Source organism: Zootoca vivipara, chromosome 6 (genome assembly GCF_965207765.1).
Source record: "Zootoca vivipara chromosome 6, rZooViv2.hap1.1, whole genome shotgun sequence".
Classification (NCBI taxonomy): Eukaryota; Metazoa; Chordata; class Lepidosauria; order Squamata; family Lacertidae; genus Zootoca; species Zootoca vivipara.
This window is the reverse complement of record NC_142589.1, coordinates 88,811,364-88,839,063: the sequence shown is the minus strand read 5'-3', so window position 1 is coordinate 88,839,063 and position 27,700 is coordinate 88,811,364. Positions and strand designations below refer to the sequence as shown.

The following is a 27,700-nucleotide window of genomic DNA, read 5'->3' as shown; positions in this document are numbered from 1 at the left end:
TGCGAGCCAATTTTGCATCCAGAGAAAGTGGGGGAAAGAGGAATGGAAAGGAAGGGTGCGCGCACCGCCCCCCCCACCCGCCCGGCCCAGGTCGCTCAAGAACGGCTTCTGGCATTGTGCCTTGTATGCATTGAGATTGGGGTGGGGGGGCGGGTCTCCCTTAGACCCACATCCCTCCCACTTCTCAAAGGCTGCGCAGGGGCTGATAAAGGAATGCGCTTCCTCGCACCCTTTTTCTCCTCGCCCCCCCCGCCCTACTTCGCGCCCTCCCTCTTTCTCCTGGCTTCCCCATTGGCTGCTTCGTAGGTAGCCCTGCGCAATGGTTGGCTGCCTGGCCTGTCACCCTCCCCCCCTCTCCCCCCCCCGCCACCTCCAGCCCTCTTTGAATTTGAAACTTGCCTCTGTGTTGCAAAAGCATCAAGTTTCAACCTTGGACTCCCGGAGGCGACGGTCCGGATGCGGAGAGAAAAAGAGAGATCGCGGCCAGCAGGAGCGAACCTTGGCCAAGTTGAGACATTGTCTTTAAATTAAGGGTATCTGCAACATCTGTGGTTGTTTTAAAAAACCAAAAGAATTTGCCTTTTTCTCAAGCGGAACTTTGAGGTTATCGCGTGTGAGAAGAGGCGGATTTGCAGACGGGGTCTTCTTGCTAGGGGACCCTTTTGGAGAAGACCCGGCTGGGTCTGCGGCTCATGTAGAAGGAGCAGACAGACCAGGTAAGAGGCAGAAGGGCGCGCGGGCGCGGGCGCGGGCGCGCCCCGGGGCAGCCGGGTTCCCACGAAACCCGAAGGGCTGGCGACTGGTCAGACTTGGAGTGGCTGGGGTAAGAGCACTTCCTTCTTGTCTAGTTGCCAAGACGGGAGGCTGTAAGCCAGGAAAAATGTGGCTGTGGGGTGGTTTTTGGGTGGTTTGATGATGGTGATGGCTCTGCTTTCTGTAAGATAGTCTATTTTGGAAGGGAGGGAGGGAGGGAGACGAAAGAGAGAGGGAAGGGGGGAAAGAAAGAGGAGGAGAACAAAAGGGAAAGAGTAGAAAAGATAATAGAATTTTAGAGCTAGAAGGGACCCGAGGGTCATCCAGCCCAGCCCGCTGTAATGCAGGAATCTCCACTAAAGCATCCATGACAGGCGGCCATCTAACATCTGCTATGGCCACGAGGTCTTACCCCGCTGTCTCCAGGCATAATACAAACAATAACTGGCATTTCGAAGTATCATCAAATTTTAGAGTTGGAAGGGACCCCAACCCAGGAATCTGCTTTGCCCAACGCAGGGCTCAAACCAGCGACTCTGAGATTGAGAGTCGCCTGCTCTCCCGACTGAGCTGCTATCCCCAGAAGCACTTTAGTGGTTCCGCTGGGGCTGGGAAGGAAGGATAATATCATTCGGTGCCCTTGAAGCAACCAGGCAAGTTTTCATCAAGCTGGCAGGGAACAAATGGAAGCTCATTTCTAAAGAAGAGGGGGCAGAAACATTTTCAAGTTGCAATCAGAGTGCTGGAAAGGACCCCAAACGTTCAGTTGTGGGGTTCCTAAAGTGTGGTCTGTAAACTTCATGCAGGTGGTTCTGAAGATGGGATTTTTAATTGTGGTTTTTATTGCTTCTTTCATTTCCCATGTACAGTAGCTTTTCAATGCAATGCATTTTGAATTCTATGGAATCGCAGTTGCTGCTGCAACAGGCAAAAAAATCTTGAAGTGGTCTGCAAAGACCCTTAGCAATTTCCAAGCGGTCCATGGGGGACGGGGGAGTTTGAAGGTCACTTATCTAGCCCTAAGGCTAGGATAGATTGTTTGCCTGTGCCTATGCCTGCCTAAGGCCTTGCCAATGCAGGGCTGCCTTGAGATGCCTTCTAAAGGTCTGGTAATTGTTGTTCTCTTTGACCTCTGGTGGGAGAGCGTTCCACAGGGTGGGTGCCACTACCGAGAAGGCCCTCTGCTGGGTTACCTGTAACTTGGCTTCTCGTAGCGAGGGAACCGCCAGAAGGCCCTCGGCGCTGGACCTCAGTGTCCGGGCAGAACGATGGAGGTGGAGACACTCCTTCAGGTATACTGGACCGAGTCTGTTTAGGGCTTTCAAGGTCAGCACCAACACTTTGTGCTTGGAAATGTACTGGGAGCCAATGTAGGTCTTTCAGGACCAGGGTTATGTGGTCTCGGCAGCCGCTCCCAGTCACCAGTCTAGCTGCCGCATTCTGGGTTAGTTGTAGTTTCCAGGTCACCTTCAAAGGTAGCCCCACGTAGAGCGCATTGCAGTAGTCCAAGGCAGGGAGTTCCAAAGTATTATGTGGCGCTTGTGCCAATTCAGCTGATTGAAGCAGTATATATAAAAGGGACCTAAGATCCATATGTATGTTTGTGAAAGGAGCAAGCTTCTGCTGATGTGTGTACATGGCGCCTCTGAGCACATACAAAGTGTTTTTACCCCCTGGTTTGGGGGGGGGAGCATTAAAAAGACACAATGCAAGGACAGTGACTCTGAACATGAGTTTTCCGCTCCAGAGTTACATATTTGCTGCAAACATTAGGAAGCTTAGGAAGGATGCATGTGGGCGGCAGAAAAGGAGAAGAACGTTCAAAATACACAAACACCTTTTTTTAAAAAAATAATAATCTTAAACTCTCACAGATTTGGAGGGGGTCACGTGGCCGGTTGTAATTTGAGTGCAGAACACAAACATGTATATAAACGCAACTGAGTGCGTAAAAATCGCCAGACCCAATTGAAACACCACCTACTGCAATTTATACACAAAATTTAAACGTTAAGAACAGCGTGGAGCAGACAGAATTACCCTCCTCGGTTAGAATTTAGAAAATCACACAATTTAAAACGCGGCATGCTGTTGCGGCCCTGAGTTTAACAGCGGTTGCTAAGGATTTTGCAGGTTCTGCTTTTTCCAGCTTGTCCCCCCCCCCCCCCCGCAAAGGAGTGCCCAGGGCTGAGATCATAATTATGATAATAATCGCCAAAATCAAAAGTAAACACTGTTTTGCATCTGGATATTCATTCGCCGTTTTAATCCTCCCAGCATCAAGTTAAGGTGACCCAAAAGTATGACTCACTGTTTAGCAACCAAGTGCCGATTCCTCTTCTGAGCAAATAATCGCCTCAGGTTGTCCTTTCCAAAACCTTGTCCCTAAATTACATTGGGTGGAGAGGCTTCAGTTGGCTCAAGCCTTTGCATGCCTACTCAGGAGAAAGGCTGACTGCAGCCACACAACACAATCCTAAGGTGTGTTTGCTCTGAATAAAGTCCCAGTTCCATTCATTCATTCATTCATTTCATTCATTTTATTTGTATGCAGCCTTTTGACACACAAAATCATGCTCAGAGCGGCTTACAACAAAGGAACAGAGACCATCAAATGCTACCCCAAAAATATGTGCTAATAAAGTAGCAGAACAATAGAAATGTAAACATTTCATAATAACAACCAGGGCTTTTTTTTTCAGCCAGAACTCACTGGAACTCAGTTCCGGCCCCTGTCAGTTGGGCGCCGTTGCCGTTCTAAGAGAAAGAGAGAGACATTCATGGTGAGTTCCGGCACTTCTTTTTCTAGAAAAATAGCACTGATAACAGCAAAACAGAAAGAATAACATACAAAAAGCCACATTTCAATATTCTTCTTTGGCAAGTCCTCATAGCCAAGTAAGATTATTTTCCATAAACACATGTTTTAACAATGAATCATAGAATCGTAGCGTTGGAAGAGACCACAAGGGCCATCCAGTCCAACCCCATGCCAAGCAGGAAACACCATCAAAGCATTCCTGACAGATGCCTGTCAGGCCTCCGCTTAAAGACCTCCAAAGAAGGATACTCCACCACACTCCTTGGCAGCAAATTCCACTGTCGAACAGCTCTTACTGTCAGGAAGTTCTTCCTAATGTTTAGGTGGATTCTTCTTTCTTGTAGCTTGAATCCATTGCTCCGTGTCCGCTTCTCTGGAACAGCAGAAAACAACCTTCCACCCTCTTCTATATGACATCCTTTTATATATTTGAACATGGCTATCATATCGCCCCTTAACTTTCTCTTCTCCAGGCTAAACATACCCAGCTACCTAAGCCGTTCCTCATAAGGCATTGTTTCCAGGCCTTTGACCATTTTGGTTGCCCTCTTCTGGACACGTTCCAGCTTGTCAGTATCCTTCTTGAACTGTGGTGCCCAGAACTGGACGCAGTATTCCAGGTGAGGTCTGACCAGAGCGGAATACAGTAGTACTATTACTTCCCTTGATCTAGATGCTATACTCCTATTGATGCAGCCCAGAATTGCATTGGATTTTTAAGCTACTGCATCACACTCATGTCAAGTTTGTGGTCTACCAAGACTCCTAGATCCTTTCCACATGTACTGCTCTCAAGCCAGGTGTCAGCCATCCTGTATTTGTGCCTTTCATTTTTTTTGCCCAAGTGTAGTACTTTACATTTCTCCCTGTTAAAATTCATCTTGTTTGCTTTGGCCCAGTTGTCTAATCTGTTAAGGTCATTCTGAAGTGTGATCCTGTCCTCTGGGGTGTTAGCCACCCCTCCTAATTTGGTGTCATCTGCAAACTTGCTCAGGATTCCCTCAAGCCCATCATCCAAGTCATTGATAAAGATGTTGAATAAGATTGGGCCCAAGACAGAACCCTGTGGCACCCCACTAGTCACTACTCTCCAGGATGAGGAGGAGCCATTGATGAGCACCCTTTGGGTTCGGTCAGTAAGCCAGCTACAAATCCACTGAATGTTAGCATTGTCTAGCCCACATTTTACCAGCTTCTTTACAAGAATATCATGGGGCACCTTGTCAAAGGCCTTGCTGAAATCAAGATAGGCTACATACACAGCACTCCCATGAGTCTGTAAGTGACTGTGGAGGCCAATTCTGGATCCACATGTCCTTCCACAGTGGGGACAGAGGTTCCTGGGAGGGAGTTGATCACGGTGAAGGTTTGCCAAGCGTGCCTTCCTCTTAACTCATTTCTCCCTTGTGTCCTGAGTTCAAGTGTCTTCAAAGCCCATGACACCTTTGCTAAAGGCATTTCTCCAACTGGAGCGCTCGCAGGCCTGTGTTTCCCAGTTGTCAGTGTTTATGCTACATTTTTTTTTAGGATTTGCCTTGAGAGAGTCTTTAAACAGCAAAGCAGAAAGAATAACATACAAAAAGCCACATTTCAAAACTATAAATATAACAAGATTACTTGCCCTCCTGCTCTGGAGGGTAGGACTCAAACCCCTGGCTTTAATAATAATAATAATAATAATAATAATAATAATAATAATAATAATAATAATATATTATTTATACCCCGCCCATCTGGCTGGGTTTCCCCAGCCCCTCTGGGCGGCTTCCAACAGAAAAATAAAACACAATAATCTATTAAACATTAAAAGCCTCCCTGAACAGGGCTGCCTTCAAATGTCTTCTAAAAGTCTGGTAGTTGTTTTCCTCTTTGACATCTGTTGGGAGGGCGTTCCACAGGACAGGCGCCACCACCGAGAAGACCCTCTGCCTAGTTCCCTGCAAATTGGCTTCTCGCAATGAGGGAACCACCAGAAGGCCCTCGGTGCTGGACCTCAGTGTCCGGGCAGAATGATGGAGGTGGAGACGCTCCTTCAGGTATACTGGACCGAGGCCATTTAGGGCTTTTAAGGTCAGCACCAACACTTTGAATTGTGCTCGGAAACGTACTGGGAGCCAATGTAGATCTTTCAAGACCGGTGTTATGTGGTCTTGGCAGCCGCTCCAGGCCACCAGTCTAGCTGCCGCATTCTGGATTAGTTGTAGTTTCCGAGTCACCTTCAAGGGTAGCCCCACGTAGAGCGCATTGCAGTAGTACAAGCGGGAGATAACTAGAGCATGCACCACTCTTGCTAGACAGTCTGCGGGCAGGTAGGGTCTCAGCCTGCGTACCAGATGGAGCTGATAGACAAGTTACAAGAAAGGAGATTCCGACTCTGTTGGAGGTTTTTAAGCAGAGGTTGGATGCTTTAGTTGTGATTCCTGCCTTCCAATGTGGCTCGACTAGATGACTCTTTGGGCTCCCTTCCAACTCTAAAGTTCTGTGATTCTAGGATTCTTTTTAAACAACGTTTAAACAAGCTTCACAGTTTCAGTGTTTCAGGTTCACCGCCCATACTCCTCTAGAGGTCTGTTTTATTGCAAATTTGTGGTGGTTTCATGCTTTGGGAGCATGAAGTCACGTTCCCAGTTTCGGTGCTGCTTGCTCCTGCAAGAGATTTGGGGCGGTCACACTGCTTCATTTCCAGTCAGCACATATCCTGCAGCTTCCTGCCGATATATCCTGCGCTCAGAAGAAATCCCCCCTTTAATTGTGTCACCTGTTTTCTGGCTGCACAGGAAAAAGAGGTTCAGGGGTTAAGCTCCAGCGAATGGCCATACAAACTTGTGAGGCGTTCACCTTTAACTCGCCTTCCTGGCCCTCCCGTTGCAAAGAGAGCTTCCAAATTGTGACTCCTGGGTACAAGAAAGTGTGCATGTAATTTATTAACTGGCATACTTTATTCTCCACTCAGGTTTGGGAGCAGAGGGGTCCTCAGGGTGAGGATTCGGGGGTCAAATCCCGACTCCACTCAGATCGCCAAACCTGCTTGGAAAACAAACGCCAGGGCTCAGGAAGGCTGCCACGGGGCGCTGCTTTGCCAACGTGATTTATGGCCCAATCTGTTACGGCGCCTAATATTTCCCTCGCTTGGTGTAACTAATTGGCTCGTTAGCGGGAATATTTATGCCGCTCCAGAGCACGGCAAGTTGCCCTCCCATGGAACAGCCTCCTCCTTCAATTGTCAGTCTGCACTTGCAATCCAAGCCGGGTTTTCCAGAAAACTCAACTTTGCCAGCAGCACACTCGCAGAAGGGTTCGTTCCCACAATCGGTTTGGAATCATAGAAGTGTGTGGTGCTCGAGAGATCCGCTAGTCCAACCCCCTGCTTGCTGCAGGGCCTCCATTGCAACCACAACATCCCTGGCAGAGGGCCAATCACCTCCCAAGAAAGCCTGTTCCGTTGTTGAACAGCTAATAATTATTATTATTATTATTATTTATTTGTATCCCGCCTTCCCTGGCTAAAGCCAGGCTCAGAGCGGCTAACAACAGGTAAAAATAGCACAGTGTACATAAAATCACTACGAACATGAGTTTGACCAGACTGCGGCAGGCAGTGGAAGACATGAGTGCCTGGCGTGCTATGGTCCATGGGGTCATGAAGAGTCGGACACGACAAAATGACTAAACAGCAGCAACAACAACATAAAATCACACAGTCAATTACTTAAAATACGTAAATACGTTCTAGAATCAATTCAATGACAAACCTAGACAACCATGACAAACCTAGACAGCATCTTAAAAAGCAGAGACATCACCTTGCCGACAAAGGTCCGTATAGTTAAAGCTATGGTTTTCCCAGTAGTGATGTATGGAAGTGAGAGCTGGACCATAAAGAAGGCTGATCGCCGAAGAATCGATGCTTTTGAATTATGGTGCTGGAGGAGACTCTTGAGAGTCCCATGGACTGCAAGAAGATCAAACCTATCCATTCTGAAGGAAATCAGCCCTGAGTGCTCACTGGAAGGATAGATCCTGAAGCTGAGGCTCCAATACTTTGGCCACCTCATGAGAAGAGAAGACTCCCTGGAAAAGACCCTGATGTTGGGAAAGATGGAGGGCACAAGGAGAAGGGGACAACAGAGGACGAGATGGTTGGACAGTGTTCTCGAAGCTACGAACATGAGTTTGACTAAACAACTAAACAACAACAGAATCAATTCAGAATCAAATTAATGGCAACCATCGGGTTAGAGTTCTATGAAGATTACAGAAGGAGAGAGGGGTCAGACTGTGCCTTGGCCAAAGGCCTGGTGGAACAGCTCTATCTTGCAGGCCCTGCAAAAAGATGTCAAGTCCCGCAGGGCCCTAGTCCCTTGTGACAGAGAGTTCCACCAGATTGGGGCCACGGCCAAAAATCCCTGGCTCTGGTCGAGGCCAGCCTAACCTCCCTGTGGCCTGGAATCTCCAATATGTTTTTATTTGAAGACCGTAAGGTCCTCCGTGGGACATACCAGGAGAGGTATGTCCTGGAGTCTCCTTCTTTGGAGGTCTTTAAGCAGAGGCTTGACAGCCATATGTCAAGAATGCTTTGATGGTGTTTCCTGCTTGGCAGGGGGTTGGACTGGATGGCCCTTGTGGTCTCTTCCAACTCTATGATTCTAGGTGGCCCCGTGGGTCCGAGGGTCCTAGGCCGTATAGGGCTTTGAAGGTTAAAACCAGCACCATAAACCCGATCCTGTACTCCACCAGGAGCCAGTGCAGCTGGTATAGCACTGGGCGAACGTGATCCCGCAGTGGGGATCCCATAAGGAGTCTCGCCGCGGCATTCTGCACCTGCTGGAGTTTCTGGGTCAGTCTCAAGGGCAGCCCCACGTAGAGTGAGTTACAGTAATCAAGCCTGGTGGTGACAGTGGCTTGGATCACAGTGGCTAGGTCAGGGGGAGAGAGGTAAGGAGCCAACTGCTCTTGTCATTGGAGGAGCGTTTCTTAACGTTCAGCCAAAATCTGCTGGGTGCTACAGAATTCTCCATGGGGAACTCTATAAGCGCAGCCGATCCCAGCAAACAACAGCACTCAAAGCCAGTGCCTATCAGCTGATCGGTGCCGACTCAAAGCCCTTGGCTGTGGTGCAGAATTTCTACAGGGGGCACCACAGCACAGCCGGTCCCAGTAGCCAAAGCAGAATCTGAAGGCAGTAAACCGCCCATCAGGGATCGTCCCTGACTTCAAGCCTGCTGGGATCAGCTGCATAATAATAATAATAATAATAATAATAATAATAATAATAATAATAATAATAATAATAATTATACCCCGCCCATCTGGCTGGGTTTCCCCAGCCACTCTGGGCGGCTTCCAACAGAAAAATAATCTATTGAACATTAAAAGCCTCCCTGAACAGGGCTGCCTTCATATGTCTTCTAAAAGTCTGGTACAGTAGTTGTTTTCCTCTTTGACATCTGTTGGGAGGGCGTTCCGCAGGGCAGGCGCCACCACCGAGAAGGCCCTCTCTTGCCACTACGAGATTCCGTAGTGCAGCCGATCCCTGCAGGGAGCAGAGCTTGAAGTCTATAGACCAGGCTCACCTCAGATGAAAAGGAGACCCATCAAATTGGGTCCTCAATACTGGATACATACAGAGCTCTAGTCCTACCCCCCAAAACGAACTTAATTCATGATCAGTTCCACTGGGGTTGCTTTCAAGGGAAGGTTCAGAGATCTTTGAACGAATTCAGCAAACTCGTTCATTCAGCCCTCGTTCCTTGGGACAAACCACACGCATCTGGGTTTGGCAAAAGTACGGATGGAGGTGGTCACCGCAGAAAACAACATTGAGGCCTCCTTCTTTATCTTTCCAGTCTGCTCCTACTCCTCCTTCCCTCCATCTCTCTTCCACAAGCTGATCCGTAAATTATTCAGGTCCTCTGTACGGCTGTATGAAAAATTTATCCTCTTGGCAAGAGAGATGGCAATGTACAGCAGGGTCTCTGGTTGCAAGCGACAGGAGCCAGCCGTCGCTCCGGTAATTGAGCCCAAAAGAGAGGTGTTGACCGAGTGCGGCTTCTGAAAGGAAGCTGGAATCATAGAATTGTCAAGGTGGAAGGCACCCTGAGAGTCATCTAGTCCAGCCCCCTGCAAGTTGTAGTTGTTGTTTCTTCAACGTATTAGTTGCTGACTACGAAAAGAGGAGGATCATAGCTGTTGGCACCTGTCTGTCTCAAGAGGCAATGGAGTGCACCTGCAGGGGTGAAGTCAAACCGCTGGAGAATCACAGCACCTGCTGTGGCTGTAGAGCCCAGTAATTTGTAACTGCTGTCACCTGTGTTAGCAGCACTGAAGTGACCTCCCTGGGGTGTGTGTTTGGAGGTCCTGGAGTGCTCAAATGACAGATAGATAGTCAAAGCTGTGGGGAAATGTGGGAGAATCGTACGTTGAAAATGTTGTCCATTGGAATAAAAGAAAATGATCATAAAGTAATTTGGAGGTGGTATATAACACCAGTCAGATTAAATCAAATAAACAAGGATTATTTGGTGTTATGTTGGAGGGGATGCCAGGAAACAGGGAATTGTGTTCACATGTGGTGGGGGTGTAAATATGTACAATATTTTGGGCAAAGGGTGTTTAAGGATACTGTATAACAGAAATCACTGGGTTAAAGCTGACCAAAAATCCAGAGGTAGCATTACTATCAATTTACGATGGGGTGGAAGGTTCGCAGAAGGCAACCCAGACATCTGAAGGCAGCCCTGTTTAGGGAAGTTTTTAATGTTTGATGTTTCATCCCATTATTACTATTACTATTACTATTATGATGATGATGTTGGGAGCCACCCAGAGTGGCTGGGGAAACCCAGCCAGATGGGTGGGCTATAAATAAGTGGTGGTGGTGGTGGTTGTTAATAATAATAATAATAATAATAATAATAATAATAATAATAATAATAATAATAATAATGTCTGTGTGCTCTTGCCTTTTCCAGAAAAGATGGACACTTTCAGCACCAAGAATCTGGCTCTGCAAGCTCAGAAGAAGCTTCTGAGCAAGATGGCGTCCAAAAACATAGCCAGCATCTTCATTGATGACACCAGCAGTGACATCCTGGACGAACTGTACCGGGTCACCAAGGAGTACACGAGGAACCGCAAGGAAGCCCAGAAGATCATCAAGAACCTGATCAAGGTGGTCATGAAGCTGGGTGTCCTCTACCGCAACGGACAGTTCAATGCAGACGAGCTGGCCCTCATGGACCGCTTCCGGAAGAAGTTGCACACTTTGGCCATGACCGCCGTCAGCTTCTACCAGATAGACTTCACCTTCGACCGGCGGGTCCTGTCCAACATGCTCAAGGAGTGCTCCGAGTTGCTCCACCAGGCGGTCAACACCCACCTGACGGCCAAGTCCCACTCGCGCATCAACCACGTCTTCAACCACTTTGCGGACTACGAGTTCCTCTCGGCCCTCTACGGGTCTTCCGAGCCTTACCGCATGCACCTGCAGAGGATCTGCGAAGGGCTCAACCAAATGCTTGATGAAGGGAACATCTGAGAGCCCAGCCTGCCAACTTTCAGAAAGCTTTTGGTGTTGGCGAGGGAATATCAGGAGATGGTTGTTGATTTTGGTGGCCTCCACTTAGACTTCTCCATGCTGTACGGCACAAAGCATCTTGTGGTCTTTTGGTATTCGGCTTGGTAATGCTTAAGGGCTTGTGGGGAGGGTGTTGTTCCTGGTTCAAATGTTCTGTCCTCCTCCACCACCTCATCTGGGAATGTTAAGGCTAGTAGGAAAGGATATATTGATTAAGTATTATCTTTTCTTCACTCACGTTAGTGAGTCATGTAGCAGAGCAGATCCCTCTCAATACAGCAGGAAGCTAGTTTGCAGATTCATTTGAATCTCTTTAGTCAAGTAATCCAATTTGGCTTGGCCAGATGGATTATTCCTGGTGTCCCCTTCGATCCCTCTTAAAAGACACAAGAGCCTTTCCTTAAAAGTAACAAGAAGTTTATTCACATTCAGTTCACAGTATGATCCCTGAAGGCAGACTTTAGCTTGTACGTAGTTACAGAACACAGTGTGAGTTCATCCCTTATGGGGATTGAGCCCATGTGCTGCTGGCTGAGAGCCAGCAGACAGCAAAAATACATTAAGAGAACAGCATCAAGAGAAGAAAATGGCTGTAGGAGAGCAGCATCGCAGCAAGAGAGAGACAGACTGGCTGTGTGACTCGGCTCTTTTATGGAGTCAGTCAGGGCCGCACCCATCTCCCAGGTGAAATGCAGGGGGGGGAGCTCCAGACCAGTGGAACAGGAAGTTATACTGACTGGAGTAACACCCCCTGCTTGTGCCCACTCTAGGGAAACAAGGAATGTTGTATTGGACTGCGCCAATGGATCACATCCCACACCTCATTCCCGCGAAATGAAGTGGTTTTGCAAAGACCTTCCCTTACCACCAGATGGAAGCTGGGTCTGAATCCGGCCTTCTCCAAAGCAGGTGGTTTGTTTTACAGGGTCATCAGGCTGAAAGACTCCCTAGCTTAGCATCCTGATTCCAACAGCGGACAGGCAGGTGGTTTGGGGAAGCTCTCGTGGCAATTTGAGCTAAGAAGTTGTCACACCCCTTCCTCTTCCTAAACACTGCAGGGTGGGAGGAAAGATTTATTCAGCCCTGCAGCTTGGCAGCACTTACTCAGATACAGTGGTACCTTGGTTTACAACCATAATCCGTTCTGGAGGTCTGGTTGTAAACCAAAACAAGTTGTAACCCAAGGCGCGCTTTCACCAATGGGACCTCCCAAAAAAATATATGGGTTGCAATCCAAAAAAAGGGACACGCACTTCCGGGTTTGACATGGTTGTAATCCAAAACGGTTGTAATCCAAGACGGTTGCAAACCGAGGTACCACTGTATCTTTGGCCAGTTCACAAGCCAGGCAATCCCATTCCTTGGTCCTCATTCCTTCATGAATTTGGTCGACCCTTTTTAAGGGTGTCTGAAGGTCACGGCATTGCAATCAGAGCGAAAGTATACCTAGCACTGTGCTAGTTTGGTTTGGCAATCTCTGAACTACACCTGGAAGCAGTTCCCAGAATTTCTAGGTGAACAGAATGTGAATTAAGTTCATTTTGGGGTATAATCTGGAACAATTTCAGGGTCATCTTCAAGTTTATTCTTTTACATGTGTTGTTGAGTTTTGTTTTGTTTTGTTTTTTACTCTTTAGACTCTTTGAGCCTTTAAGCTCACAGATCATAATTGTCGGGGGAAATAAATTAAACCATCCACATTCCACTGTGTGTCTTTTGGTATTTTCGTCATCTTCTAGAGCAGGCATCCCCAGACTTCGGCCCTCCAGATGTTTTGGACTACAATTCCCACCATCCCTGAACATGTTGTATGTTGGATATGTGATTTGTTGTTGTTGTTTAGTCGTTCATTAGTGTCCGACTCTTCGTGACCCCATGGACCATAGCACGCCAGGCACTCCTGTCTTCCACTCCCTTCCGCAGTTTGGTCAGACTCATGTTGGTAGCTTCAAGAACAATGGCCAACCATCTCGTCCTCTGTCATCCCCTTCTCCTAGTGCCCTCCATCTTTCCCAACATCAGGGTCTTTTCCAGGGAGGCTTCTCTTCTCATGAGGTGGCCAAGTATTGGAGCCTCAGCTTCAGGATCTGTCCTTCCAGTGAGCACTCAGGGCTGATTTCCTTCAGAATGGATAGGTTTGATCTTCTTGCAGTCCATGGGACTCTCAAGAGTCTTCTCCAGCACCATATGTGATTGTAAAACTGTAATTTGAAAAAACTAAAATAATAATAATGATGATGATAATAAATAAAGATTTACATTGGGATCTGCTGCCCCTGTGAACCCTGCCTCCTGAGGTGGTTGCCTCACCTTGCCTCATGGGTGGGCCGGCCCTATTGGGAAGATATTCCTGGACTAAAGCCGACCCTTTAAGCCCAGGCGGTCTCCCTTCTAAAAATGAAGCAAGTCAAAGCGGAGCTTGCTCATCTCCCAGAATCTTGGAGCATCTTCCTTCCACACCCCACCAGCTGCAGGCGAACGCCGAGCAGCTGGAGCATTGGCGGTGAGAGGATGCGCCACAGAATGACAGGTGATTGACGCTGCCAAGGAAGGAGGCCAGAGATGCAGCAGCAATCCCTTTCCACTCGTTAGTCAGCAACCGGCTGAGCGCCTCGTTAATCACATGCCAAGGAAAGTGGTCCTCATAGAAAGGACGGCTGCTCACAGCGAAACACAGGAAGATTCCTTACCCAGTCAGACCAAAGCTACCTCCACTGATTATAAAGAGCATGGTGCTAGTCATGCCAAGGTTGCAGGTTCGAGCTGCATATTCCTGCACTGCAAGGGGTTGGATTGGATGACAGTCAGGGTCCCTGCCAACTCTACAATTCTATGGTTCTATCTGTCCAAGAGGCTAATCTTCCCTCGGTAGAATTACGGAGCTGGCATTGGACACTTAACTATTTGCTTCGCCTAAACTCAAATCCCCCCCAGTCTAATATCCCTAGTGCTACACGATTGTCACAAGAGCGCCTGGACTAAAATTGTCTATCAGACACTTCACTCTCATGGTTTATCACCACAACAGCTACTCACTTTGGGTTTTAGTAAAGCAAACTGTCTAATTTGTCAGCACCTAAATGATATTGAAGGGGGGCGGGGGGCGCTGTGGTCTAAACCACAGAGCCTAGGGCTTGCTGATCAGGTCGGCGGTTTGAATCCCTGCGACGGGGTGAGCTCCTGTTGCTTGGTCCCTGCATCTGCCCACCTAGCAGTTCGAAAGCACCTCAAAGTGCAAGTAGATAAATAGGTACTGCTCCGGCGGGAAAGTAAATGGTGTTTCCGTGTGCTGCTATGGTTCGAGAGCCAGTGTGGTGTAGTGGTTAAGAGTGGTAGACTCATAATCTGGGGAACCGGGTTCGCGTCTCCGGTCCTCCACATGCAGCTGCTGGGTGACCTTGGGCTAGTCACACTTCTCTGAAGTCTCTCAGCCCCACTCACCTCACAGGGTGTCTGTTGTGGGGGAGGAAGGGAAAGGAGAATGTTAGCCGCTTTGAGACTCCTTCGGGTAGTGATAAAACGGGATATCAAATCCAAACTCTTCTTCTTCTTCTTCTTCTTCGCCAGAAACGGCTTAGCCATGCTGGCCACATGACCCGGAAGCTGTACGCCAGCTCCCTTGGCCAATAAAGCGAGATGACGCCGCAACCCCAGAGTCGTCCGCAACTGGACCTAATGGCCAGGGGTCCCTTTACCTTTAAATGATATCGAGCGTCAGAACAACTTGGCCACAATAAGGAAATTTTACCCATGTTATGACCATTTTCCATCTTCCCATTTCAACTCTCTGGTACCCTATCTGCATAACCTAGCAATTCTAAAACTTTTACTCTCGCAAGATTGAATGTCTTGCCCCTTGGCTGTACTTGAGGGTAAGATTCCAACAGATTCCACACAAAAAACGCTTATGTCCCTGTGGAGATGGCAGTACCAAATCGGTGGCGCATGCCCTTCTGGCTTGCCCTCTTTATAAAGACTTGAGGAATGAGATTATCACCCCTCTTTTATTGTCCATTCTGGGTCGCCCAGCCACTGCCATAGTGTCCTTTCTCTGGGCAGATCAAGATGAGCAGGTGACAGCAAAGGTGGCAAGGTTTTTAGCTGGGGCAATCAGAATAACATCCACTATTTGGATATGCATTTTACATAATTGACTTTTTATTTCTATTCTTTTGTATATTGTATTGTTGTTCTATTGCTATGGCCGATAGCTGACGCAAATAAAGATGCATTCATTCCTTCATTCTGTCCAACCCAGCATAGAGGCACAGAAGCAGCCGTTCCACACCATGCCGAACACCCAATTTGTTTTTCCCCCTGTGAACTGGTATTCAGAAGCAGGCACCTGGCCTGGGAGGGCAGGGCCCGGACTGACTCCAGCTACAAAAGCTGAGGATGCTGAAGAAGCCAGAGAACACCTTGGCTGCCTCTTAGTACGGACCCTGGTCACAAAGTCTGAGCTTCCGCAACTGCCACCTAGAATGAACAACAGCAGATATATTCTATGCTTAGGATAACATTTTTATATTCTTGCTAATTATGGTGTTTTATAAGTGATTTTATGATTCTTTTCAGAAATGTTTAGGATAAACCTTTTTGTTAACTTTTCTGCGTTAAACATGCATTCTGCACCCAACCGCCTTTGTAATGTTTTATTTTAAAATCTTTAAGCTAATATTTTAGTTTCTTTGTTAATGATGTTCCTTTGAATGTATACTTTACACGTGATTTTCTTCAGTAACATTTCGTTCTGGGTTTTTTGGGATGTTTCAATGTGTTGTAAATCACCTTGAGATTTTTTTCTTTAAAATGCAGAGTGGTTACAGAAATGAGGGGGACAGCTCTGGCTTTTGCTTTTAATTTTTTCTGATGCTGTGCGTGGGAATGTTTTTATGTGGCAGTCGCCATTTATCGTTCTATGTGATCCTATGACATAATCTTACAAGTTGATTTTGACCTTGCACCAACCAGAGGTCAGGTTGTTTTTTTGTGGTGTTTTGAGTTGCATTGTTCCTTCAGGAAAAATCTTCAATACAATATATATACAGTATTTAAAAATAATAACCATACTTATAAAAATAAGAATACAATCCTCTTTTCAATGCTCTTCAGAGCAAGATAGAGACTTGCACACCAATTTTTATTAGTACCCAGGAAATAGACGCAGCAGCAGCAAAGAGACTAACAAACTGTAAGATAGATAGATATATATATTCTGATTTATTCGAACTATTGCCCTTTTTCACCAAGGAAAAGAGAAGGTGGGATTCTGTTGTGGCTCTTAAGCTGGCTTACGGAGGGGGAAGACAAGGTGGAGGGGAATGTGCCAGTGTATTTATTTGGTCCTTTCTGGGTGAAAAACGATTAGAGGAATCGAAACTTCTGCAATGGTTTTCAGACGCAGTCTCTCCGTGACAGCTGCCGCTGGTCTCTGCCGAATTGGGTGTTGCACCCACAGACTGAAAACGGAGATTACTAGGATGACAAACGGCACCCCACACTTATTTCCCACACTGCCGGTGACATTTCGTATTCCGAGAGACCGCTGCCAGAGCAGAACACCAGAAACATCTCAAGAGGAGCTTTCAGAGTTTGTGGTGCCGAAGCACTGTGCAGTTTTGCAAATGCTTCCCCCAATTCCTACTCAAGCGGAGAACTGGAGCACAGGAGAGGAGGCCCCACCCCCTGCAAGAGTCGGCCAGAAGATCCGCTTGCAATGTCCCCGGCAAAGCAGAGCACCTTCCAACGGGCAAGGGACCTCGGCGATTCACAGCTCGTCGTGGGCCGTTTTGGCGACGATCAGCAGCTTGGAGAGTTCTGAGCGGAATTTGCCGTCCTTGTGAGACACTGCAAAGGGGAGAAGACGACAGCAGGGTGAAAAGAAGGGCAGAAAACACAAGGCACGGCAGGATCACAGCTGTTCCAACAGTGGAACAGGCTCTGCTTCCTTGGAGGTTTTTAAACAGAGGTTGGATTGCCAGCTGTCACGTATGATCACGTGGGTGGCGCTGTGGTCTAAACCACTGAGCCTCTTGGGCTCAGCGATCAGAAGGTCAGCGGTTCGAATCCCTGCGACGGGGTGAGCTCCCTTTGCTGTCCCCGCTCCTGCCAACCTAGCAGTCCAAAAGCACGCCAGTGCAAGTAGATAAATAGGTACCACTGTGGCGGGAAGGTAAACAGCGTTTCCGTGCGCTCTGGTTTCCGTCACGGTGTCCCGTTGTACCAGAAGCGGTTTAGTCCTGCTGGCCACATGACCTGGAAAGCTGTCTGCGGACAAACACTGGCTCCCTTGGGCTGAAAGCGAGATGAGCACCGCAACCCCATAGTTGCCTTTGACTGGACTTAACCGTCCAGGGGTCTTTTACCTTTACCTATGATCAAGCTGAGTTTTCTGCGTAGCAGGGTTTGGAGTATCTATCTGGTTTTGTATACGGCCCTTCATCCAAAGATCTCGGGGCGGTTCGCAGAATAAAACCAAAGTGCATAATAAAAACAAGAACAAAACAATACAATACCCCCCATCTGAAACAAATATAAAAGGAAATAGACTATTAATCAGCCCGAGGCCCGATTGCAGAGGGACATTTTCTCCTGGTGCCTAAAGATGCGTAATGTATCGGGAAGTTTTTAATGTTTGACATTTTATCGTGTTTTTATATTTTGCTGGAAGCTGCCCAGAGTGGCTGGGGGAACCTGGCCAGATGGGCGGGGTATTAATAATAACAACAACAACAATACCACTGCAACTGCAACAACAACAACAACAACAACAACAACAACAACAACAACAACACCACTGCAGAAAAGGCCCACTCTTCGTGTTCCTGCCCTTGGGAACTCTGGTAGAGGCGGCATATGAAGAAGAGCCTCAGATGATGATCACAGGCTCTGCGTTGAGTTCCTGGAGGGAGAGGCAGTCCTCGGGGGTCTTTCGGTCCTGTTTTAAGGCTTTATAGGGCCAAACCAGCAGTTTTAACTGGGAGCCAGTGCAGTCGAACCAACACCAATCTATTTCTGAAATTCATTTGTAATAAGACAGCTACTTGGAGATCTTGTATAGAATGTCCTGGGAGATTGAAGTGTTCTACTGGTTTCTCTGTCTTGTGGTTCCTGATGTCAGATTTATGTCCATTTATCCTTTAAGGATAAATGGACAAGACCAATCTAGTATGCTCCAACCATCTTTCCCCATAAGCAACCTGGCCGCCGACTTCTGCGCCAGCTGAGGTTTCCAAACTGTCTTCCAGGCAACCCTCTAGCTAATCACACTGGCCCCAAACATGAGGGTCAGCCAGGTGGTGGAAGTTGGTGAGAAATGTCCATGGGATTCCCACCCCACCTCACCCTACCCCGGAAGTGAGCTGTTCCTTTTTGCATGAGTTGTGTCATTTTTGGTTGCATAAGGAATGGCACTCAGAAAGAAGATGAAATCCCTGCCAGAGAAAAATGGCAGATCAAGTGGGTGGATTTATGCCGAAACGGATAAAGTGACCAGAAGAATCAGAAATCGGGAAGACCAAAATTTTAGTAAGGAAGGGGGAAAATTTATTGCTTATCATGAGGACCATTGTAAACAGTTAAAATTGTTGGTAGGATTGGAATATCACTTGTAGTTTAATGGTGAATTCTGGACACATTGGAGTGGTACAAGTTTTGGATTATCATAAAAGATGCAGGAGGAAATGATTAACAACAGGACCCACAAAGGGGAGGAGGGAAGTCCAGTAGATTCCTTGGAATCTTGTTTTTATGTTGTATGTGGGGTATGTGACTGTAGAATTCTAATCTGAAAAACCTAATAAATAAAAATTTAAAAAGGAACGGCACTCGTAGCCCGGACGTGCAAAAAAATGTTGAATGCGGAAAATGGGAGTGTGGCGTTTGCCTGTGAAGAGAGTGATGTCATCCCCAGTATGCATGTGAAAGGGTTAAATGTAAAGCCAATGAGAACCCAGGGGGCGGAGTCAGCGAGAGTATAAAACAAGCCCGGGGGGGGGTTGGTTTAAGCTGCGTGAGAAAGTACAGTGGTACCTCGCAAGACGAATGCCCTGCAAAATGAATTTTTCGCAAGACGAATGCTTCTTGTGATCTGATGGTGACTCGCAAGACTAATTCGTTTTGCAAAAAATGCGTCTTGCGAATCGCGGTTTCCCATAGGAATGCATTGAAATTTAATTAATGCGTTCCTATGGGCAAAAAAAAGAAATTTCAATGCATTCCTATGGGAAACCGCGATTCACAAGACAAATTTTTCACAAAACGAATTGACTCGCAGAACGAATTAAATTCGTCTTGCGAGGCATCACTGTAAATCTGAGTCAGGGACAGTCAGCATCTGAAAGGAACAGATAAGAACCTGGGCAGTTCTGGCTGGGAACTGGGAGGAGGTGGGTTGAATTGTGAACTTGAGGGTGGAAGGTATAGGAAGGTATAGGCCGGTATAGGAACTAAGTTAATATTGACTGAACACCATCTTTGAAACCATACGCTTGTTATACTTGTAAGAAATAAACTGAAGTTTGTGTTCACTTTAACAACCCTGACTGGACTCAGTGATTACCAGGAAGTACCTAGTTGGTGGCAGCGAGTTACCATGGTGGCACAGGGATCAATCGACCGTGAAACATCCAGGGGGGAGTGTCCCTGTGTGATCGCCACAGGGAGACACGATTTGTTCTCAGACCAAACAGGCACAGGTAACCAATTTGCCCACAAGCAGTCGCAGTAAGCAATTTGCCCACAAAAGGGCAGAGCATGGCTTCAAAAAGCCGGCGTACTTATCTGAGCTACAGAACAAGCTTCAGGAAACCGGCAACTGCTTAGGAGCCACAGAAGTGACGGTTAAGCTCCTGTTCCCCATACATGCGAAAGGTCGAAGGCAACAGCCTTCTCCGGCACATCCCTTGTAACAGGTACACTGCCACCAAACATGGAAGTTTTCTTTCTTTCTTTTGCAATGCAAATTGCATTGATGTTGCTCCAGTGAGATCATGATGATATGCAGTCTGACTCTAAAAATAGTAAAATAAAAACTCCTTACTCCACTCCAGGGAAGCAGTTTAGGATGGAACCCCAAAACCAGCGAGTGAGCTTTGAGTCGGGTGTTAAGTCCAGTCAAAGGCAAATATGAGGTTGTGGCGCTCATCTCGCTTTCAGGCCAAGGAAGCCGGCGTTTGTCCACAGACAGCTTTCCGGGTCATGTGGCCAGCAGTACTAAACCACTTCTGGTGCAACAGGACACTGTGACGGAAACCAGAGCGCACGGAAATGCCACTTACCTTCCTGCCGCAGCGGTACCTATTTATTTACTTGCCCTGGCATGCTTTCGAACTGCTAGGTTGGCGGGAGCTGGGACAGAGCAACGGGAGCTCACCCCGTCACGGAGATTCGAACCGCTGACCTTCCGATCAGCAAGTCCAAGAGGCTCAGTGGTTTAACCCGCAGCACCACCCACCAACTGCTTTTAGGGTCCCTCCAGGCATCCCTTTTTACTGCACCCTTGAGATCAGCTGTGTTCATGATGCTCTCAGGGCGGTCACACACAACCCCAATAGCAGAGCAATTTGTGCCTGAGAAATTTTCACTGCATGCCCTATCATGTCCTGCTGAGCTCCTCCAACTTCTCCAGCCGCAAACGCTCTGGGGGCTTTGTCCTCCCCCCCCCCAAGCAGCCCTCTGTCCCTCCCGAAGTAGTGTCATCAGCCCCTCCTGCTGCCACTCACCTGCCGTTTCAGTCACCTGGAATTCCTCCTCCTTTAAGGGGATGTCCCTCTGCCCTCCAACCGCAGCCGTGGACTGCAACGAGACAGAAGGTGCTCAGACAGGCATATCCGAGAGTTTCTCTCCCGCCTGCTGCTCAAACTAGTCATCACAGGGACACAGGAATCTGCCTTCCAGTGATTCAGGCCGCTGGGTCTACCCAAGCCCAATGCCATCGACACCAGGTGTGGGGAAGGAACCCTTTGGACCGCCAGGTTTTTTCAGACTCCAATTCTCATCATCCCCAGCAAGCCTTGGTCAGTGGAGTTGTAGCCAAGCAACGTTTGGCAGAACAGTTTCCCCACACCTGGTGTACACTGACTGGCAGAAGGACCTGAAGATCTTTGCTTACTTAATTGTTACTTGCTTTTCTCAGTGGCCTAAAGTGGCTTCCCCCTTACTATCAAGCCAGGTTCAAGTCTGTAATAATAAATAATAATAATAATAATAATTTATTATTAATAATAAATTATTATTATTTATAGCCCGCCCATCTGGCTGGGTTTCCTCAGCCACTCTGGGCGGCTCCCAACTGGATATTAAAAGCACGATAGAACACCAAACATTAAAAGCTTCCCTAAAGAGGGCTGGCTTCAGATGTCTTCTAAAAGTCAGATAGTTGTTTATTTCCTTGACATCTCATGAGAAGGCATTGCACAGGGTGGGCGCCACTACCAAGAAGGCCCTCTGCCTGGTTCCCTGTAACCTCACTTCTCGCAGGGAGGGAACTGCCAGAAGGCCCTCGGTGCTGGGCCTCAGTGTCCAGGCTGGACGATGGAGGTGGAGACGCTCCTTCAGGTACACTGGGCCATTTAGGGCTTTAAAGGTCAGCACCAACACTTTGAATTGTGCCCGGAAACGTACTGGGAGCCAATGTAGGTCTTTCAGGAATGGTGTTATGTGGTCTCGGTGGCCGCTCCCAGTCACCAGTCTAGCTGCCACATTCTGGGCTAGTTGTAGTTTTGGGTCACTTTCAAAGGTAGCCCCACGTAGAGCGCAGTGCAGTAGTTCAAGGGAGAGATAACCAGAGCATGCACCACTCTGGCGAGACAGTCTGCGGGCAGGGAGGGTCTCAGCCTGCGTACCAGATGGAGTTGGTAGACAGCTGCCCCAGACGCAGAACTGACTTGCAACTCCATGGACAGCTGTGAGTCCAAAATGACTCCCAGGCTGAGCTCCTGGTCCTTCAGGGGCACAGTTACCCCATTCAGGGCTAATCTACTAAGCCCTGCACAACTTAGGAACCCTGATATCCCGACCTGATCACTACAGGGGTGGGGGAGGCTCATTTGATAATAGCAAGAATCACCCCAATCCTGTGGAACTCCCTGCCAAAAGAGATTCAGCAGGCACCTCCTGTGCCAACTTTCAAATCCCTGACGATACCTTTTCTATCCTATCAGACCTATGAAGGCCATTAAGAATACAATTGAATAACTGTATTCAATAATTAAGAACAATTGGTGTCCGTTTTTAATATTGTCATGGTTTCTATTATGTGGTTTTATTGCTGTAAACACTTTAAATGTGTTTTTATTTGTATTTTTTTAATGATGCAGCAGCATACAAACACTGCTATAAATAAACACAAGGAAATTTAGACAGGGCCATTTCTACATGGAGATGCCAGGGATCGAACAGGAGACTTTGGGCCAGCACCCCACCTCACCCTAGAAACAGAAAAGACTTACGTAGGCCATGCCATACTCGATCTTCGCTCCTTTGACTTCGCCTTTAAACTGGGTGAAGAAGAGGTAAGACTTCCCTTGGGGCCTTGGACGTGAAAGGAAAAAAAAAAAAAAGAAAAACCACAGCATTAAGAGAGGAAGAGGTTATATGGTTATATGTAAGGATGCGGGTGGCGCTGTGGTCTAAAGCACTGAGACTCTTGGGCTTGCCGATCAGAAGGTCAACAGTTCGAATCCCCGCGACGGAGTGAGCTCCCATCGCTCTTTCCCAGCTCCTGCCAACCTTAGCAGTTCGAAAGCACACCAGTGCAAGTAGATAAATAGGTACAGCTGCGGCGGGAAGGGAAATGGCGTTTCCGTGCGCTCTGGTTTCCGCCATGGTGTCCCGTTGCGCCAGAAGCGGTTTAGTACTGCTGGCCACATGACCCGGAAAGCTGTCTGCGGACGAACGCCGGATCCCTCGGCCTGAAAGCGAGATGAGGGCCGCAACCCCACAGTTGCCTTTGACTGGACTTAACCGTCCAGGGGTCCTTTACTTATGCAAAGATGGGTGGTTAAGAGGATATGTTCAGGTGCTTAAACTAGGGGAGGGAAGAGCAGGAACATGCTTGGTGGCCTCGTCATCTTTGCTGCACACCCAACAGACTCTGGCCTCACAGCCCTCCCCACACTGAACATGCATGGCAGGGAGCCTGCTGTTGTCGCAGGGGCTATTTGCATGATTTAGAACCCACCACAATCCCACCTCCGCAGACTTTTGCCCTGTGATCCATGTTGTGAAGCTGAGAAAAAGTGATGCAATCTACAGGGTGGGGCTTGTAAGCTCATCCCAGGGATGTCCAACAGGTCAATGTCCAAAAAAAGTGCAACAACTGTGGCTGATCCTCCCCAAAAAAGCTCAACAACTTCAGTCAATCCAATGGGGAGATCACTGCCAGTTTTATATATATATATAGTGGGAATAGATCGCAGTCTCTTGTAAGTTGGGACATGCCTGCCCTATCCAAACCAAACCAAACCAAATCTTTATAGACCAGCATAAGGGTACAGTCATTTAAAATCTGAAAAAATGATTTGAAGAACTAAAAAGAGTTAAAAGCCTATAAAAATCTAAAAGAAGCTAGGAAAGTCTAAAAGAAGGGTTAGGAACATTAGACAGATGTGGCAGAGCATAAGAATATATATATATATATATATATATATATATATATATATATATATATATATACACACAGTGGTGCCTCTCTAGATGAATTTAATTCGTTCCACGGGTCTTTTCTTATAAGGAAAAATTCGTCTAGCGAATCCCATAGGAATGCATTGAATTGTTTTTGATTTTTTTTTTGCCCATAGGAACACATTAATTGAATTTCAATGCATTCCTATGGGAAACCGCGATTCGCTAGACTAATTTTTCGTAAAACGGATTCGTCTAGCGAGGCAACCTCCGCTCGAAAAATCCTTTCGTTAAGCGGAAATTTCGTTAAGCAGGGCATTTGTTAAGTGAGGCACCACTGTATATATATAAGACTACAGCTATAAGACTACAGAGCACTCTGATATGAGTGCTCATTAAATCTAGTTTGAGGCACAGGTCATCATCGTCTGACAAATTTTGAGCGCTGCTGTGCAGAATCTGGCAACGTTGCATGTTGCAGCAGGGTTGATATCTGAAAGCGGCAAGAAGGTATAGAATTCTCCTGTGCACCCTGGGTACTTACGCAGTACAGTGGTACCTTGGTTTAAGAACAGACCTGTTTACCAACGATTCGGTTTATGAGCTCCACAAAACCGGAAATAGTGTCTTGGTTTGAGAACTTTACCTCGGTCTAAGAACGGAATCCGAACAGTGGAAAGGGCACCGGCGGCAGGAGGCCTCATTAGGGAAAGTGTGCCTTGGTTTAAGAATGGACTTCAGGAACGGATTAAGTTCGTAAACCGAGGTACCACTGTAATGGTAAGATGAAGCTAGTACAAATGTCTCTGTAATACAGACAATGTAGAAGCACATGCTCTGTTGTTTCTATCTGTCCAGAGGCACAGGGGCATTGTATCTCCAGGGAAGCAATCTTCCTGCATCGGCCTTCAAGGACAGCCAAGGGGAGGGCATGACATCATGCCAAGGTAAAGGCCCTCCGGTGCTTAGGGACTTCGAGTTTAGCTTGGTATGCCCTTCCTTTATCCTGCAGCAAAGAACATGAGCATTTAAGAGGCCTGAATTCAGCCACTGTCCTGATGCATTAAGAAGTTGGTGCCTCAGTTATGTCTCAGGTTTGTCCTGAACTTGCAGAGGAATGGAAAGAGCGTTTCAATCGTGTATTCGCGATCTTTCGTGCTCCTGATGGTACTGGAGTGTTTATACGTGATTCCCCCTTTTCAATACTGTTTGCACCTGCAATAGATTCAGGGTGGATATATAGCTTTGTTTCCAAGTTGGCACATACCCCCACCACTTCCTTTTATTCCACAAATGTCCAAGTGTTTATTTCGGTCCCGTTTTTGCTGTGCTGCAGCTCCTCCGGGCAGCAATAACACGGCAGCAGAATTGGGGGAAGCATCACAGAACAACTAACAAAGCAGAATAAACCCACCACTGAGAACCCACCACATACGGCAGCCATGAAACACCAGGAGCAGTCACAATTTAGACAGGCTGGAAGTGAAAAGTGGAAGAGGGTCGTTCTCCTCTTATCAGGGATGCTGTCACTGCAATGTGCTGCAGATCTAGACTAGATGCCCTCAAAGGAACCCTTCTGACCTATGAGTCGTAGGGCACGACCCTTGGGTTAATAATGTGGCTAACAATGTGGCTCTCTTTCCTCTCCCATCCGGGACTGTGGCCAGGGCAGAGGAGAACAGCCCTCTGGATCAACCCTTTCAGAACCAGGGAGGTGCCTTCCAGAGGCGCAACTCCCTCAAACTCAGGGAGCAAGGAGGAAAATCACCTATGTGTAAGCTGCAAAGAGAAAGATAAACGGCAGAAAACTGTACTCACCTCCAGATGGAACAGGAAAACAGCAGGTTATCTTCACTGATCCCAATGCTCATCTGCCATTTCTTGGAAGGGAAAAGGAATAACAATAAATCTCAGCATTTAGGTACATACTTACCTATCAGATAAGCAAGATCTGCCCATCAGAGAAACCTTAGCCAAGAGCAAACTGCAGCCACTACAAGGAAAGCTAACCAACAAATTGAAGCAAAATAAAAAAATTCCTTCAGTAGCACCTTAAAGACCAACTAAGTTTATATTTTGGTATGAGCTTTCGTGTGCATGCACACTTCTTCAGATACACTTCAGATACGCTAGTGTATCTGAAGAAGTGTGCATGCACACGAAAGCTCATACCAAAATATAAACTTAGTTGGTCTTTAAGGTGCTACTGAAGGAATTTTTTTATTTTGCTTCGACTCAGACCAACACGGCTACCTACCTGTAACTACAACAAATTGAAATCAGCAGGGGACAAACAAAAGAGAATGTCTCCACCCCAGTGTGGCTCCCCTTTACTACATACACAGCCCAACAAGACAACAACATAAACCCCACAACTGCATACAAATCAATATGGCTAATTTGACCCAACAACCTCCCACCCCTTCTCACATCACACACAAATAAAACTCACAGCAACCTACCAAATTCAACCAGCCATGCTCTGAGCTCCCAAATCTCTCTTACCACCAATGAAGACTAATAAATGAACAGATGAAGAACCTATGGACGTGACGCTGGCATAAAACCCCACACATGCACTGCAGATGGGGAGGAAAAATCTGCACCCCCCTTCTTTCTCCCCCTCTCACCCACCTCACAATGCCTATGGCAGCAATGCCTCACATCAAATGCAACAGTTTAGAAGAATGTTAAGTGTTCCACCTTACAGAATTAAAGAGTGTCGCTCCAGCTTCAGAATTAAGGGCAGTAGCTGGGGGGAAGAAGCCTAAGCAAAATTGGTTTTAGGATTAACGCAACTCACTTCGTTGGTCCCACCTTGAGCAGCATAGGTAAAAGTGCAGGTGTAGTCTCCCTGAAGGAAAGAAACAGAAACGAGGGCTTTAAAACACTCAGTGCTTCCTTCCATGGGACAGCGCTGGTTAACAGGTTATCAAGAGAGGAGCCAAGGAAACGAACACTGAAGCGCAAATATAAAATATAATGAAAATATAAAAGGAAAACTCTCCCAGAGCCAGTGTGGAGTAACGGTTATAGAGTGTTGTACTGGGTCCTGGCAGAGGCCAGGGTTCGAATTCCCTATGGAGCTCACCAGGTGTGACCTGGGGGCAGGGGACAGTCACTGCCTTCTCTCGGCCCAGCCCTACCTCACTGGGCTGTTGTGGGGATGAAATGAGGAGGGTTAGGAGAACCACGTGAACCGTCTTGATGCTCCATGAAAGGAAAGGTGGGAGATAAATGCAATTACTGCAATAAATAAATAAATACGTGCAATAAATAAATGCAATTACTGCAATAAGTAAATGTAATAAATATGCACAATAAATGAATGCAATAAATGAATGCAATTACTGCAATAAATAAATGCAATAAAAACAATAAATAAGCAACAAAATGAAACAATTGAAATAAGAATTGGTAGCAGTGTACTATAATTAATTAATTAATAATTAATAATTAACAGAAATGAGAAGTGCACACACTTATAGGCAGAGAGGTGCCAAGCCCAACAGAACCAAAGTTTCCCCCTAACTACGGTTGCCGCGAAGGGACACGCCCCGCCCTCTCCGCAATCCCCGCCGAGAGGCCACGCCCGGAGCTTCGCTCCAGCCAATCAAAACGCTGTCCTCTCCGCCGGGTCAGGCGCGCCTCAGCCAACCAGCGGTCGCCACCTCCGTCCGGCTCTCACCAGGGTCCTCGAGAACGAGTGGGCCGCCCCGCCGGGCCTCACGTCGAACTCGGCCGTGCTTTGGTCCCCCTCGGCCCCGGCCTCCGCCGCGGGAAGAAGAGGAAGGAGGAAGAAGAACACGGCGGCCGCCGCCAAACCATCCCAAAGCCGCCGAACTCTGATCGACCTGGGCGCCGCCATCTTTGGAGGAACGGAGGTGGGGAAAAAACCCCGAGGGGCGGGGGCTACGACGAGCCGT

At 47.4% G+C, this 27,700-nt stretch overlaps 2 protein-coding genes across 3 annotated transcripts; one reads left to right on the top strand and one right to left on the bottom strand.

Annotated features, from left to right (window-relative positions):
* Positions 1 to 393: 393 nt before the first annotated feature.
* Positions 394 to 12,853, top strand: TIPE1 (TNF alpha induced protein 8 like 1). 2 transcript variants are annotated; one of them, XM_088672974.1, is made up of 3 exons: positions 461 to 716; positions 3,456 to 3,536; positions 10,546 to 12,853. In XM_088672974.1, exon 3 carries the CDS (start codon positions 10,551 to 10,553, stop codon positions 11,109 to 11,111), a length of 561 nt encoding a protein of 186 aa, XP_088529100.1. In that variant the 5' UTR covers positions 461 to 716; positions 3,456 to 3,536; positions 10,546 to 10,550; the 3' UTR covers positions 11,112 to 12,853. The 2 variants fall into 2 exon arrangements, with proteins under 2 accessions (XP_034976015.2, XP_088529100.1); XM_035120124.3 differs by lacking the exon at positions 3,456 to 3,536 and having other exon boundaries at positions 394 to 716.
* Positions 12,854 to 16,347: 3,494 nt separating this feature from the next.
* Positions 16,348 to 27,652, bottom strand: MYDGF (myeloid derived growth factor). The gene is made up of 6 exons (XM_035120125.3): positions 27,463 to 27,652; positions 26,578 to 26,628; positions 25,593 to 25,654; positions 22,601 to 22,682; positions 20,873 to 20,945; positions 16,348 to 16,997 (listed from the first exon to the last, which is right to left on the bottom strand). The coding sequence occupies exons 1-6, from the start codon at positions 27,640 to 27,642 to the stop codon at positions 16,918 to 16,920; spliced, it is 528 nt and encodes a 175-aa protein (XP_034976016.2). The 5' UTR covers positions 27,643 to 27,652; the 3' UTR covers positions 16,348 to 16,917.
* Between the last annotated feature and the right edge of the window lie 48 nt (positions 27,653 to 27,700).